The following is a 16,184-nucleotide window of genomic DNA, read 5'->3' as shown; positions in this document are numbered from 1 at the left end:
GTTACTGGATTCAGGGTCGCAAGTCAACCTTCTGTCGGAATCTGTGGTTAAGAAGTTAAACCTTCCCAAACATCCAACCAGCGTTCCAGTAGTCGGCGTAGGTGGTCTGCGATCCCAGATACATCATCGAGTAGCAGTGGAAGTTACATCCAAGACCAGCAATTTTAGTACTAACATAGACTGTCTCGTTACACCGAAGATAACCGGTACTGTTCCGTCCGTGAATGTTGAAGTGAATTCTTGGCGTATTCCCTCCGGTATCGAACTAGCTGATGATTCGTTCAACTATTCAAGTGAATTGGAAATGCTGATAGGTGCGGAACATTTCTTCGAAGTTCTTAAACAAGGCCAAATCAAGCTGGCGGACCACCTGCCTACTTTGTATGAAACTCAATTCGGATGGGTAGTTGCAGGTTCTTATAAGGAAATCGAAAAGGATCCTCCAGTGTGCTGCAACATGGCCGTATCCGATGGAATGCAAACATGCCTAGAACAAGGAAAATTTGCTGAACCAGCATTGATGGCTAGTGCGGAAGAAGACAACGAAGGACAGTTTCAACGATTCTACCGATGTCATGAAGATGGGCGATTCGTGGTCCAGCTGCCTTTTCGTGATTCAGTGGATCAGCTGGAGAGCTCCAGATCATTGGCATTGAAGCGAATTCTGCGGTTAGAGAAAGGATTGCATCGTAAGAGTTGCTGGCAAGGCGACAACAGCGAAGATCTACAACCAGTGTTGGAATTTGATTCCAACGGGGGGCAGTATGTACGCGATTAGCGTGCCCAGCGGCAAGGAGTTTTCTGATCATAGCCACCTATGTAGCAACGACTGAGCAAGTTAATAATCACGTTAGCAACAGCCACGCGACAGATGGGCTCCGAAGTTTCTGGATAGAAGCCGGAGTACTATAAAAGGAGAACACCCAGCTCGAGCGAGTCAGTACCAATTCGGAAGCCAACAAGTGCATATCACCACAAGCCATTGATAATAAAGTTTAGTTGTTAGCAGCAGTACAGTGTGTTGTGTGTTCCTGTATTCCCTGCCCTGGAATTGGTCTTGGTTTTCTCTTTCCACCAGTTCAGCGCTCCGCCTACAAACGTTGGGTTCACGGCCGAGCCCAAACACAGTCGTTACCCTATTGATCCGGACTCCGTCGCTTGCCCACGGAGGAGCAAGCAACAGATTCAACAGATCTGACACTACTGACGCGTTTTGTTTTTTTTTCCGCACACTTTGTTTTGACGTTCACTACGTCTTACGGCAATATACTGGGTGTCAATTGAAAATCTAAAATGTTGCGACCGTCACGAAATTATGTAAGATTTTAAATACTAATAATTCAGCCATTTATCGGTAGATTTTCAATATTTTCCCACCAATCGGTCGGAAATTTATACAACATTTTACTCAGATGGAGAAAACTTTTGATTTTTGACGATATACTGTCGAAAATTTGGAAAACTTCGACCCCTTTCTTACGCAACCAAACTCGTTCATATTGTCTTCCACGATTCCTTTGGGTTGGCTAGTGCACTATAAAAGCAGACCAATTTCTACTTCGGGGTCCATTTTATAAGTCGAGTCGATCAAAATGACTCGACTGGAGTCACTGTCGACCAAAAAATTCGCTCGACTCAGCTCTGTCACTCGAGTTTTTCGACAGTTGTCACTCTATGTGACTGGATTACTATGGGAGTCGACGAGTGACATCTGAAATATGCATGCTTGCTTTGATCGACAATGAATACAGACGAGTCACATGAATCTGCTAGATTTATAAAATAGGCCCCTTCTTCGTGCATTCTTCTTTTGACGTTAACTACGTCTTACGGCAATATACTGGGTGTCAATTAAAAATCTAAAATGTTGCGACCGTCACGATATTATGTTAGAGTTTGAACTAAAGGAAGGCTGCAACTATGAAAATCGACAAAAAATCAAATGCAAAAAATCACTTGGCGTAGTTAACGTTATGTGGTCGTGTCTTGTACACAACCCCCTCTGAATTTTCTTCCACGCAACGAGAACCAGCCACAATTGATCCGGACTCCGTCGCTCGCCCACAGAGGAGCAAGCAACAGATTCAACAGATTTGACACTACTGACGCATTTTTTTTTCTCCCGCACACTTTGTTTTTCTTCCGCGCAACGAGAACTGGACACAATTCTGACCTGAAATTTTAACCACAGCTTAAAAATAACTTTAAATTTGCTAGGCTAGAAATTAATAAATGAAACGTTAAATTATCGCAAATCACAAATTTTGATGCAAATGACAAAATTTTGAATAAAAAATAATTTTCAAAAGGAAATATTTAGAGGGAAAAAATAAAAATATGCAAAAAGAAATTGCTATTTCATAAGACACACAAGTTTGCAGAAAAACATTTTTCGGTGTAACTCATTGTTTTCTAATTATTTCCAAAATAAATTTATGCCATTTTTAGCAAATTAAGAGATTTTCAATAATTCAAAAGAGTGTGTTTCGAATACTTCAGTTGAGTGAAATCTTTGTCATATCTGAGCTGTGGTGAAAATTGAGACAAATCAGACCACTAGAAGCCGAGATTCAAACCTCTCAAACTAGACCAATTTCTAAGAAAAAAAAAAGGCCAATGCGTACTTTATTCTGTCAAGCACTGTAACTGTCCCGTATGGAAATAGTAGGCATTGAGTAAATACCACTGAACTTTCAAAGTTTGTCTTCAAACACATATTTTCATTATTTTCTAATACATATCTGTATACCATATTCACAAATAACTCATTTTGCTTCATTGATCAGCAACTTGAACACAATTCACTTTTTGCAGTTGCAAAAAAGGTTTGAAAGTTCATATAGACATTAGAGACTGTTGTGCCTTCATGTTTTTAAATTGGGCTGCACCGACATCATATTTTTTTTCCCAGAGCCGAAACGTTGCCTTATGGCACTCTTGAAAAACATATGCAAAAAAAAAATAAATATTTGTTTAGAAGAATATATGTATTTATATGACAAGGAACAAACCTGCATAAACTATTGTATACATAAAAATTTGCATTTAAAATTTTAGTGAAATGCATTAGGCAAGAAAAAGTATATTTGGAGGATCAGATATCAGGAATAAGGGGTCAACTCAGAGGTATTCCTGAAGATATTCTTATAGGTATTGAAAACGTTTGTTCTAAATTTACTAAGACAGAGACGAACCAGCCACGATCTGAGCTGAAAGTCTCTTTAATAAAGATAATAATAATAATTACTAAGACTTTTGATCCATTTTTCAGTTAAAATCGACAGATGATCTCGTCAGTAAAATTCTAAACAAAAATATTTTTCTCTGCAAAATACAAAGTTATGGTGGAAATATGTAAGAACCGTCTAATATTTCCATCATAAATTCGTAAGAAATCTACCATATTTTTTAAATTTATGAATAGTTATGGTTTAATTAGATGTAACTAATTTTTCTTACAATCCATTATTTTCATAAAGTCAAATAATGATCAGTTAGCGTATAACGTTCTATTCAGGATTCTTAAGGTAAATCAATCAGGATCTTGCTAAACATTTGTCTGGAATTGCATTGAAAAATCAAGTAAAATTCTTTGGAAAATTGTGCGCAGGACAATGTGACAATGACAACTGGGTTTTCATATTATTCTGCTCAGAAATCTGGCTAGTATTCTGTCCATGTAGTATTCTGTAAAAATGACACCATCCTCTCTACATCTCTCAGGAATTTTTAAATTTTGAATTCTGCCAGCTTCTGAAATGCTTTCAGCACATCTTGGTAAAAAGGATCAGAGAGTTTTTCAATATTCCAATATTATGCGTACGGAATTCTATTGAAACTGGCGTCCTTGTTAGATACGTCTTTTTCAAATTTTGTCAAGTGCGCCATGCAGTTTGGTACCCTTGGCGGTTGCCAAGCTAACTACGGCACTGATTTGTCTACAACATTTTCAAACAAAGATTGCTAATTTTTGTATACATAGTATATATTAAAACATGAATGTTGCGATGAAATAAAAGTGTTGGTTCGAAAATCCATGTAGGACAGTTATGCTTCAATGCTCAGTTTATACTTACATCAAGATTAAACATGTAGGCCAAACATGGCTGTCACTGTCACAATTGCCGACTAACGCCCCTACTTACGATTTCATAGACACTATTCTGCAAAAATAATGACCGTACGAAGTCAATTTTCTTGTAGAGCTGCGTTCTACTTCGTCGTAAGCGCTATTATTCGTCGTATCAAATTTAAAATGTTCCACCACGGCGGATATTCCAACTTACCTGCAACAAAGATCCATTTTTCAAGTGTTTTTGTGAAAGCTGTCATAGTGTGTATACTTGTACATAAAAAATGCAATAAAACTACTGTATTTTGTTAAATAACTTCAGTTCCATTATCCACTTTGCACTTTTTCACCGAAATTGCATGGACGAACACGATTTGAGAGAAACATAACGATCGACACCAGTCATACCACTTTACGATACAAGTTTCTTCCAGCCCTTGTGTGACCTTCATCGCCGGGCACTTGTTTTCGCTATGGAAAACCTTCGTACTTCTTCACTGAAGGATTTCATTCCAATCACACGTCGTAAAACTTCAATAAATCACCAAATTTTATGAAATTTCCTCACCGACCGCGTAAAATTGAGAATGTAAACAAAGTTCAATCCGTCGTACTGAGAAAAAAAATCTTGATCTTGATTGTGTTGTTTTCGCTGCACTGAGAGCAAATGCCATAATTGTACTGTCAAAAGGAATTGTGTTCATATGTTTGGGCTGAATTTTGAAGATGAACAATGCATTTTCAAGGAAATTAGTATATTTCATCATACTGAAGGAATGGAGGGAGATGCCCGTAAATCTATATATTCTAGTTAAATATTTTATTATAGCGTTGATGTGTTGTGATTTGACCACTCAATATATTACAGTGAGCCGTAAGTTGTGAGACGAATCTGGAAACTGATTGTAACAGATATGAAAACGATACGAAGGATTGAGAATACGGCAAGATGCATTTTCTTTGCTTTATTTCCAAAAAGAGATCAAGATTTATCAAAATCTTATTGTACAATACTGAAGCCGGTTTGAGACAGAATTGTTTGGCATCGGTTTGTATCAGCATCATTCACTGCTATACTGGGAAAATTGCAGTTCTCACTGATCAATGCTAAATACGAGGGATACTAGCACATCACCCTATTCGTACATTATAAAATTCCAAGCTGTTTCCCCTAACGTGCTATGCCAACGTGAATATTTTTTTCTAAATTTCTGCACAGTGAGCATTTAAATTTCGTATCGTATTTGGTTAACATTTGAAACACCAACGAAAATGGTGGAAAGTACTATTTTTATAATAAAAATTGCCTGGAAGATGTGAAATATTGGATTTTCACAACATTTTCTTATTTGAACCATCCTAATATTACACTCACAATTTGTCCCTTTCTCAATGACAGTGACAACGTGACCGGCGACATAACTGACTTCATAATGTTTGGAGACTTCACCCTTCTACCGGCTGCTTCATTTTTTACCGCTAAAAAAAATATTCATATCGCGATAACTTTTTTGTTTCTTAATATTTTTGCACCATTCCTTCACAAATTCTTGAAAAACTCTTCTTTTTTTAGAATATGTGTCGATATTGACAATTGATCATCTAGATCTGGAGATATTCCAAAAATCCTTGGGGGACCGACGCGTAGCCATAACCCACGTAAATATCTGAGGCAACAGAATTTGTATAGTATTCGGATATTCACTCCACGGAACGATTGCGATACAAGTGCAGATACAAATCTGATTAATGCGTGTATGTTGTGAAAAAATGAAGCAAGTTGGTGCAGCCGTCTTTGAGTAGTGAGCATTTATGTTTCTGGTACCACGCTGGACAAATAAAGATCTTGAAAACTCTAAAAAATCTCATATAGTAATTTTCAGATTTCCAAGAATACTGAACCGATTTTGTATGATTTTTGTATGGTAGCTCATAATTAGCTGGTTTTGTATAGTACATATTTTTTTTTGATAAATTGACCAAAAACAAAATGGCCGCCAAAGACATTTTATATGGAGAATGCCGGTCCCCCAAGGAACATCGGAATATCTTCAAAGCTTGATCACCAATTATTAATATCGACCCTGATTCTCAAATTAGAAGAGTTATTTGAGATCTTGTGAAAAAAATGGTGCTAAAATATCGAGAAACAAAGAAGTTATAGCGATTTGATTTTTTTTGCGGTAAAAAATGAAGTTGCCGGTAGAGGGGTTAAAGATGGAATGCTGCTACCAAACCACATCAGTTAGTTTCTTGTGTAACTTCGATTATTATGACCAATCACAGAGTAGTATTGTAGGTTATCAATTTTTTTTTTTTTTTTTTGTTTCTTTATTAAGGTGAATTTTAGCACATTAACATATGGCTAGTTCTTCACCCGTAGGTTATCAATGCTCAAGCTCAAACTAAAGCAAAGTGTCAAAAAATATCGTAATGTGAACAATTAATCCCACAATCAACAAGAAAATGTAAGCTATAGTTGCCATGCAATTGTACATTGCACGATCCGTCTTTTAAATGTCCCCTCGACTGACTACTCACGTGATTATAGATTGTAAGCATATATAGAAGTTTACACGCAAAGCAAACTTATACTAATTGTAAATCAAGTGAATGGGCAGTCTAAAGCAGTCCACACCTAACGCTTCTCGCGACTAGAGCTCTATTACAGTCAGTACGTCTATCAAATCCAGTAGGAATGGAGCTAAGGGATGTATTTCTTCTTATTGTCTCAGTTTCGATCACGCTGACAACCGTTAATAGTGCTAACATTTTGTGTATTATGACGGTTCCTAGTCCAAGTCATCACATTTGGTGAGATAGGTGAAATTCATTTCCATGCTGTTCTTGTAATAACGTTTTTACCATAGGAATCGAGTATGGATGGAAGCGCTGGTCGAGAGAGGGCACAATCTAACTACAATCACAATGGACGGTGATAAATCGAAAAATAATTTAACGTACATTCATATGGAACATGTGTACCCTGCATTATTTGAAGATCAAGGTGTAGATTATGTGGAAATGTCGAAAGAATCCGCATTTAGAACGGTGTTCTCGTTTCTTGATTTTTACACTAGTGTTTGTGATGGTGAGTGATTTGTGATCGGAAAAACATAAAAATTAGTTAATTTATTTTATCCTAGCTGTCCTCAAGTCCAACGGTATGAACGAAATTTTGGCCTACCCGGAAGATTTCAAGTTTGACTTAGTGATCTACGACTACGGCTGTGGACCGTGCCTGTTACCGCTGTTACACAGGTTCAACTATCCACCGCTATTATCTCTGACGCCGTTCAACAATCCGCCCTACTCGGTAGACGTCGTGGGAGGCCATAAGCATTTTGCGTATACTCCGTACTTTGCGCTCAACTACGACACAAAGATGAATCTTGGACAACGTGCATACAACACACTGCTGTGCTTGCTCAGTTCAGCGTAAGTAGTTTTGCTATCTTTGATAACGGTGGCTCGTAAGACGATGACCTTTTATCAATATCTAATCTTGCACTGGTTTTCAAGATTTGAGCTCTGCAAATTGGATGCAGCTTATATTTTTTTTTTTCACCAGAGTGATAACAATGAATTATAAAGTATATCATGGTTTGTAATTATGTTTGTCATGATATGTAATTTGGTTATCTTTCATCTTTCTCTGGTTTATTACCTGTTTGTTGCCTAAATTAAGGCATTTAGTGCATAATATGGGACATCATTGGCCAATGAATGCTTATCCATTGATCAATAATTAATCATTACAAAATTATAGAAGTGGGTTATGTAAGGATGCATTAATTTGAAAATTATTTTTTCTTCCATAATTTTAGTGATTTGAATGTTTTGTGAAACGTTAAGTTACTTTTTCGAGCCAAATAGGAAAAACTAAAATAACAGTACAGGAAATGGGTACTGCTATTTCAGTTTTTCCTATTTGGCTCAATCGAACAATTTACAATTTGTTTTGGACGTTATGCTTGTCGAGTTGTTTGAATTGATCCATAACGCTTCAATATCAACTTCAATAAGAAAAATGCCATCTACATAAAGACAGCTCATCCAGAAGTAACATTTTCTGAATAGTGCTTCAGAAGTAATTTCCATATGAACTCCAAACGCGTTTTAATTAATTGTTCTAGGGTACCAACATTTTTGTAGATCGTATATGTACAAAAGTACACTGAAAAACCAATTTCATTTGGATATTGATTCATTTTACATTAATTAGTTGGATGTGTTATTCTGGATTCCTTATGTCAGACTACCCACAGCCCAAAATTATTGAGGCATTTGCATATTTAGATAATTCAAGTTACATCGTACATCTCTTCAAATAACAGAATGGCGTGCTTATTAACCAAAAACCATTATTTTATGCAGGTTAAGTTTTTAAACGAACTGTTTTGCAACGGTGAAATCCAATTTAAAATTAGTATTAAATAAAACACCTAAAAACAAAAACACATACATCAACTGATCAATTTCACATTTCAAATTCGAGATCCTTTCAAATCTGACTTTTTCATCTGTTGGATCACATTTTAGTTTGGTAGAATCCGGATTTTTATCTGGTATGAGAAATTCTCACCATGACTTTGGGGCCCCTAGAAATTCCGGGCTCGGTGCAGACCGCACCCATCACGCTCCTGATTATTAGTGTCTATGGTTACTTGGCTAACCTTGATATCATTATTACGAACAACCCGCGTATTCGTAGGCTTCGACAACGTCACTGACCTCTACTTGATTACCTTCTGAATATTATTTTCGCAATTATTTATTCGACATTCGCTCTGTACTGAAGTCTGCCGTATTCTACACGCTTATTAATATTCGCTTCTTCATACATTTTATTTGCGATAAACAAATTATTCGACAACTCCAAACAAATCCCCATCATGACACCTCGCTTGTATTTCGAATGCGATGTCGATTCATCTAGCGTTGGACGTAGCAGCCTAAGTCCTTCAAGACATGACCTGCGTCACAATGTTACGCCAACTAACTCGGTCCATGGCTGCTAACCTCCAGTTTCTCGATCGCCCCACACTTCCAAGATGCTCCACTTGGTCAAACCACCTAGCTCTTGCGCTCCCCTTTGTCTTGAACTGGCCGGATTTGAGGTGAACACCATTTTTGGGCATTGTTGTCCAGCATTCTCACAACATGTCCCGCCCATCGTACCCTTCCGGCTTTGGCGACTGTCTGGATACTGGGTTCACCGTAGAGTTGCGCAAGCTCGTGGTTCATTATTTTCCTCCATACGCCGTTTTCACATACTCCGCCGAAGATCGTCATAAGCACACGTCGTTCAAAAACTCCTAGCGCTTGCAAGTCCTCTTCAAGCATTGTTCACGTCTCATGCCCGTAGAGGACTACCGGTCTTATCAGCATCTTGTACATGGTATAAGTACGGAAGTGAAGTTTACCAGACCGCAAGGTCTTGTGGAGTCCGTAGTAAGCACGACTTCCGGCAATGATACGTCTTCGAATTTCTCTGCTGCAGTTGTTATCCGACGTTATCAATGACCTGAGGTAGACAAATTCGTCCACCAACACCCTATTACTCAATTTGGGATAAATTTTCAAGATCTCCACTAGGTAGCTTGCAACGGGGTTGGTGGTCCAATGGCTACCGCTTCTGCCTCATAAGCAGAAGGTCATGGGTTCAATCCTTGGTCCGTTACATTCCTCGTACTTTGTAGTTGTATCTTTCATTCGCTTCTATCTTCTACCCTTAATCTATCACACTTGATCTATCCATTCATAGCATTTGCTACAACCTGAGACGGATAAACAAAACGTGTCCCTACGCTTCCATTCTTCCATCATCATAGTCGGATTGTTAGACGGAGTTGCTTATCTCATAGGCAGAGGCGAAGTCCATTGATTGCCTTCATTTAAAAAACATAATTACTGTATAATTCCGTTTTTTAACTATACTCAATAAAAAAATACAATCTATTTTCTGATTCAAACTCATTTATTGCCTGAAAACATGATCATATTTGACGGTTTAGAACAAAATCTTTGAAAAAAAATTTCAGTTTTGGACTTGAAAAATTCGTTCCTAGAAAAACTTTTTTCCCTTACATATGCCCAATTTGCAATGTATGGACGACTTCTAGTAAACTTAATTGCGAAACTTTTTGTCTAAGAACAATCAAAATTTGAAACGGCCGTTTTTTTTTAAATTGACTTTAAAGTTTTGAATCATTGTTTTTTTCAGTGTAGAAAATGTTTTTTTATTTCTTCAATATTTTTTTCTAAAACTTCTGGAAATGTCATTTTAGTCCCCCATACAACATTTTTTGTAGGTCTTACCGTTTTCGAGTTATACGGGTTTATAAAAATAAGTAAAGAAAACTTTAACCCTTTCCAAATGTTAGTGTAGATCGATTTTGAAAAAAAAAACAAAGTATGTAAGGTATCTTAGTTTCACATAGTCTTCACACCCAGAAAGTTTCATTGAATTCTGAAGGGGTGCTGCCAATCCCTTTGTCGAGTTGGCGTGAAATCCGTCTTTTGCCATTTTTAATCGCCGAATACTTTTCAATCAGCCACCTAACCAAAGTTGCTCTACCGACATCGAAACGATACAACATTGTCCCTTTATTATTTGCATGATGGCCATGTTCATAGCCATCTTACTTTATCAGGGCTCTCAGGGTGTCGACTGAATTTTGAAAATAAAATTCCCTGACTTTCCCTGACCTTCCAGTCGTTTTCCAGAAAAAAATCCAGACCATACTGATTTGTTGGTTTGGTATGTTTTCTTCTTCTTCTTCTTCTTCTTGGCATTACGTTCTCACTGGGACAGAGCCTGCTGCTATGCTACTCCACAGGTAACTGAGAGCTTTCTTTGTCAAAGTTCAATGTCAAAGGTGTGGCAGGTACAATGATAATATATGGCCAGGGAAGTCAAGGGAATTTCCATTACGAAAAGGTCCTAGCTCGGAGGAACTCCTCTAAGAATTTTCAATGAGTAGCTACAAGTCTCAGAAACTGAAAATGGAATATTGAGCAGATTCCTTCAAACCAAATTCCGGAAATTTTAGCTTCCAAGCATTTTCTGGAGTTCCCAAATAATTTTTAATGAGGAATGTTCTGATCTTCAGAATATCTGGAGAATTTCCCGAATATAATCTTTAAAAATCAAATGTGCATATTTGTAAGTAAGCTCCTGATAAAAATCCTGAACTAGCGCTTGAACTCTAATTCACCACATTTTCGAAAATTTCTGGAACATTGAAATAGTAAAATCGAAAATGAAAAACATTGCAAAATAAAAAAAAAAATATCAGTATAAGAGCACTATTGTGGCATTATCTTAAAATGTACTGTTTCCAGAAATAACCCGATAAAAAAAAAACAGAAAATATCCTGTCCTGCCCTTGTGCTCTTGAAAATGAGAACCCTCATTGTTTTTCTCTATTTATCGTTTTACTAAAATATTTTAAGCAAACTCGTAAAGATTAACATGATTTAATGGATTGAGCTCTATATGTTATCAACATTTTGAGCAAAATGACCGGAACTAGAAATTAGTTGATTTGATAAACTTTAGAATTTAAGATTGTTGGAGCAACTTCGAAGAGCACTGTTGATGCTCTTCATTAAAAAAAATAGAATCTGAGGATAAGTATAAGTAGTGAAGTACAGTTCACTCTACTATGCATAATAGCATTTTTGCAATGATATAGTGCTATTATGAAAGATTGAATACCAATTTGTTTCCATTAATCGCAGACATCGTATTAAATTGCAGAAAATCAGCATTTATATTTTCCCCTGACCTCTAGTGGAATTCCCTGACTTTCCCTGACTTTCCAGGTCAAAAATTGAATTCCCTGACATTACCTGACTTTCCAGGTTTTTCCAGGTAGTCTATACCCTGGCTTTAGACTTAGAAATATTTACAGAAGTCCATTGCATGTTTGACCGTATTCTGCTTGTTTCACATGTTCTTTAAGCAATAGAGATATTTTTTTTAAAGACACGGACACCGTCTTCAGCCATTTAGCTGCACAGACTGTAACTTAACACTAGACAACGGACAAGCATGCTCCAATGGTACAGCCGAGAAACATTTCTGACAAAAAGTTTCAATGGCTGCAGCGGGAATCGAACCCACAACCCATGACACGATGCGCTCATTGCCTGACGACACTAACCGCATGGCCGTGAAGCCCACAAGAGATATTAATTTCTTGGGGTCATCTTGCTCTAAAATTTACTCACATTTCTCATATACTACGAGAGCGAATCCATTCTATACGCGTAACTAAATATTTCGCCTATATTTTTATTGAACTTACAGTTATCGTTACTTCTACATCATGCCAACTGTTGATCGAATGGTCCGATCGTATTTCAACTATTCCAACCTGCCATATATAGGCGATCTGGAAACGCGAACTCAACTCATGCTGGTCAACACCCATCCGGCAATGGATGCTTTGGAGGCTCTTCCTCCTAATGTAGTTACTATTGGTGGGGCTCACATCAAAGATCCCCCTCCACTGCCGGAAGATTTAGAGAAATTTATCCGAAGTAGCAAAAAAGGAGCTGTCCTGTTTTCCTTGGGAACCAACGTTCGCAGTGATAAAATAGGCGAACACCGTCAACGAATGTTCATCGAAGCTTTTCGACAGATGCCACATTATCACTTCTTGTGGAAATTTGAATCAGATCTGAAGCTGGATCTTCCACCAAATGTTATTATTAAGAAGTGGATGCCACAAAACAGTATTCTCGCTCACCCCAACGTTGAGGCGTTCATCACTCATTCGGGAGGATTGAGTACCCAGGAAGCTTCGTGGTTTGGAGTCCCGTTAATCGGGATGCCCTTTTTTATGGATCAAATTAGGGTATGTAGATAACCGATCGAGTTTCTAATTCAATCAGAATAAACACTTTTTTCATTTGCAGAACTGTCACCGTTCAGTGAGTGCTGGAGTAGCAGAAGCGCTTGATTTCCAAACGCTAACCGTTGGAAAAATTCGAAACACTGTATTGAAAGTGCTAGAAACCCCCAAGTATAAGGAAAACATGAAGCGCCGATCGAAATTCCTTCAGGACCAACCCGAGAAACCGTTGGATCGAGCCATATGGTGGATTGAGTATGTCATTCGTAACCCTGACTTGAATCATATGAAATCGCCTACATTGGAACTGGGAACCCTCAAGTCAAACCTCGTAGATGTGTTTGCATTATATTTGTTAGTGATCGTACTTGGGTACAAAATCTTGATATGGGGTCTCAAATCTATATTCCACAAGCAAGCAAATAAGAAAATAGACAAGCTCGAATAAATTTCATTTAATAACTATCGTAAAAAGTGCCCACTGCGTGTGTGGCACTGATGGTTTCTACTTTGGTTGTTGCAAATATTATCCAAACGATCGATGGGCTAGTCATTCAAAGATTATGAAAGTATCAGATGTAACATTTTTTTATTGAGTGCACTAAAAGTTATTGATTGTGTATAATTTAAATAGTCTCTCAATTCTAGTGCAGCACCAAAGATCACACTTGCTTGGTTCCAACTTTGAAATTAACGCTATGTCTAAGTCATAAAATTAATAAAACACCTGCAGTTTACTACTGCCAAACATATAACAGATCATGACATTTTGATGAATCCGAAAGAAAAACTAAAAAATCTTCGAATATCTGATATTATGCCAATAATATCATTAAGTATGAACCTAAAATTGGATGGTTCATGCCCCAATCCTTTCAAAAATCTTTTTGTGTTTATCCATTTCCCAGTGCATTTCACAGCGTGACATATATAACATTGTTGCGTGTTCTTAGGATTAAATCATATGTCTCTAGATAATTTTGGATTGCTGTATCTGATGTCACTTTCAGAAATTTTCCAGCGTGAAACAATTTGGAGTAACTTGGCACCAAAGTTTTATAAAATGCTGGTTTCATCAAGGTGAAGATGCATCAAAGCCAAAACGTAAGAGCACAAATATAGAAAACCAGACTCAGGGATACAGGCCTCTCCGCTAAAGAGCGAAGGCTGCACGTCGTCTAGTAGATTGCAAAAAAAATGCTGCTTACTTGCAAACATGCAATATTACTCCTTTCATTTCATTTCCATTTATTTAATTAACATCTAAACAGATAACACTGAATCAACAATTTCACGCCACAATACTTGGTTCGTGGCCGCATCTCTCCATCCTCGGTTCTGCCCCACGCTCGCCAGATTGATACGCACTTATCCGCCCACCTAGCTCGCTGCTCTCCACGCCTCTCTTTTACCAACCGGATCCGATGTGGCTCCAGCTTTGGCCGATCCAATGCGGATCCAACTTTGGCCACCTTCTGGATACTAGGTTCGCCGTAGAGTTGGGCGAGCTCGTGGTTCATTAGGGTGGGGCTTATTTCCAAAAATCTTCCGTAGTCAAGATTTACAAAGTGGAAAATGATCATCGGTCCCAAAATAACATCCTGTGAAAAAATGAGAATTTTTGGTGAAGGTTTAGAGGTGGCGCAAAGAGCGTATGTGCAGTTTTCCCATTTTAGTGCACTCTGAAAAATTTTGGTATGCTTTTCAGCTTGTTTTGGTGATTTTAGGACCCTTAAGGGCAAAAAATCACCTCAAAATTGCGATATCTCCACTCCTTTAGATGATATTTGACGAAATATATTTTATGCATGCGATTTTTGGCCCTTGAATAGGTTACGCTAACTGATTACTATGAACCCGAATAAGCACATGAATAGCTGGGGAGGATTCCTATGCTAGTAGAATGGAACAAAGAGCAAAGAAGAATGAGAGAAAGAACAAAGAACACAGAAGAATGTAAGGTGGGCTGGGTTAAACAGGTGGGAGGGTGTAACTGATGATATTATATTAGAATCAACTACGGAACCGTGAAAATATCTCGGTTGGATGTATGAGATGTGATTGTATGTAAGTTTAACACTTATTTAGTATTTTAGAATGTCCGTTTGATATAACTCCAGCAATTGCTTTTATAAAATGAAAGAAATAACAGAGGGGGCCTAAGTCCATACAGGCTCAAAATCCGTACACTTTATACAAATAGAAGTAGTTTTTTATGAAGTGGAAGAGTTTAGATTCATTCCTTAGGTGTTCGGAATTTGATCCCGCACAATATATCCTTATTAGGTAAATCCATAAACGATTTCTGCTTTCTAGCAATAACACTTCCTCTTAGAATTTCCACAGGAATATCTGGATTAGGATGCCATTTTAGCAATTAATTGCGTTTGGGCTTCCAATACTTTCGCCACAACACCTGCAACACAACTTCGGACGAACGAAAATGCAGTTGAAGATCAATACATCGTTCTACATCTGTATTTGAAATCGATGTATATAAACAACAGCAGAAGGAAAAAATCGGTAGTCAAAATTCAAATTAGTGCACGAACTTCTATAGGGTGCAAGAGATAAAGCACTTCAGGTTGCAAACCTCTCACAGTTCTATAACATATTTTTTAGGAATTGCAACAGAGCTACATGAAGGAATTTTCACAGGATGTCCTATGTATTTATAAATAATTATATAAATTGGTTATGAACTCAATAGATACTGCGTGAGGCTAAATTTCCAGGATGTATATTTTGCAACGTTCCCTTTCGATAAATTACCATCATCATTCAGGAAAACACAACCAAACGATTATTGAACTAAAGCAGTAAAGTGGACATGCATTGATCTATATCTACCAGGAGAATAATGATGAAACTTCGCATGGAGTTGAGGACATTTTAGCCGTTACTGCAATTTTTCCATAAATAGTAATCTAAAATCGTATACATGGGTCGAAAACTAGAGATGGTTAAAAAATTGGTGCTCTTCCCCTACTTGAAGAAAAATTGTTCAAAATATTTCTGAACTAGATACATTTCAACCTCATCGCCATACAAAAACCGAGTGTTCGGAATATGAGTCTGTTTGGAATTTAAGACAAATCGGTAATAGTAAATAGAAGTCAATATAATCATCGTTTATTACTGGAACTTTTCTCCATTGCGTAAAATCGAGATTTTTAAAGATTCCTCAGTTACACTCAAGATATCACTAGTTTCACCCTCCCACCTTACATTCTTCTGTGTTCTTTGTT

General features: G+C 37.4%; 1 protein-coding gene across 1 annotated transcript; it reads left to right on the top strand.

Moving 5' to 3' along the window:
• The first annotated feature begins 6,686 nt into the window (after positions 1-6,686).
• On the top strand, positions 6,687-13,691 carry LOC110676363 (UDP-glucuronosyltransferase 2B15-like). Its single transcript, XM_021843914.1, has 5 exons — positions 6,687-6,886; positions 6,943-7,163; positions 7,219-7,510; positions 12,390-12,939; positions 13,001-13,691. The coding sequence occupies exons 1-5, from the start codon at positions 6,771-6,773 to the stop codon at positions 13,382-13,384; spliced, it is 1,563 nt and encodes a 520-aa protein (XP_021699606.1). The 5' UTR covers positions 6,687-6,770; the 3' UTR covers positions 13,385-13,691.
• The last annotated feature ends 2,493 nt before the right edge of the window (positions 13,692-16,184 follow it).

The sequence above is a fragment of the Aedes aegypti genome, chromosome 2 (genome assembly GCF_002204515.2).
Source record: "Aedes aegypti strain LVP_AGWG chromosome 2, AaegL5.0 Primary Assembly, whole genome shotgun sequence".
Lineage (NCBI taxonomy): Eukaryota > Metazoa > Arthropoda > Insecta > Diptera > Culicidae > Aedes > Aedes aegypti.
This window is presented reverse-complemented; position numbering and strand designations above follow the sequence as displayed.

Excerpts from the sequence above, each read along its gene's own strand:
- LOC110676363 (XM_021843914.1), top strand. The coding sequence starts at position 6,771 with ATGGAGCTAAGGGATGTATTTCTTCTTATTGTCTCAGTTTCGATCACG. Across the intron at positions 7,164-7,218 it reads TTACACTAGTGTTTGTGATG|CTGTCCTCAAGTCCAACGGT; the intron begins GTGAGTGATTTG and ends ATTTTATCCTAG. Across the intron at positions 7,511-12,389 it reads CTGTGCTTGCTCAGTTCAGC|TTATCGTTACTTCTACATCA; the intron begins GTAAGTAGTTTT and ends TTGAACTTACAG.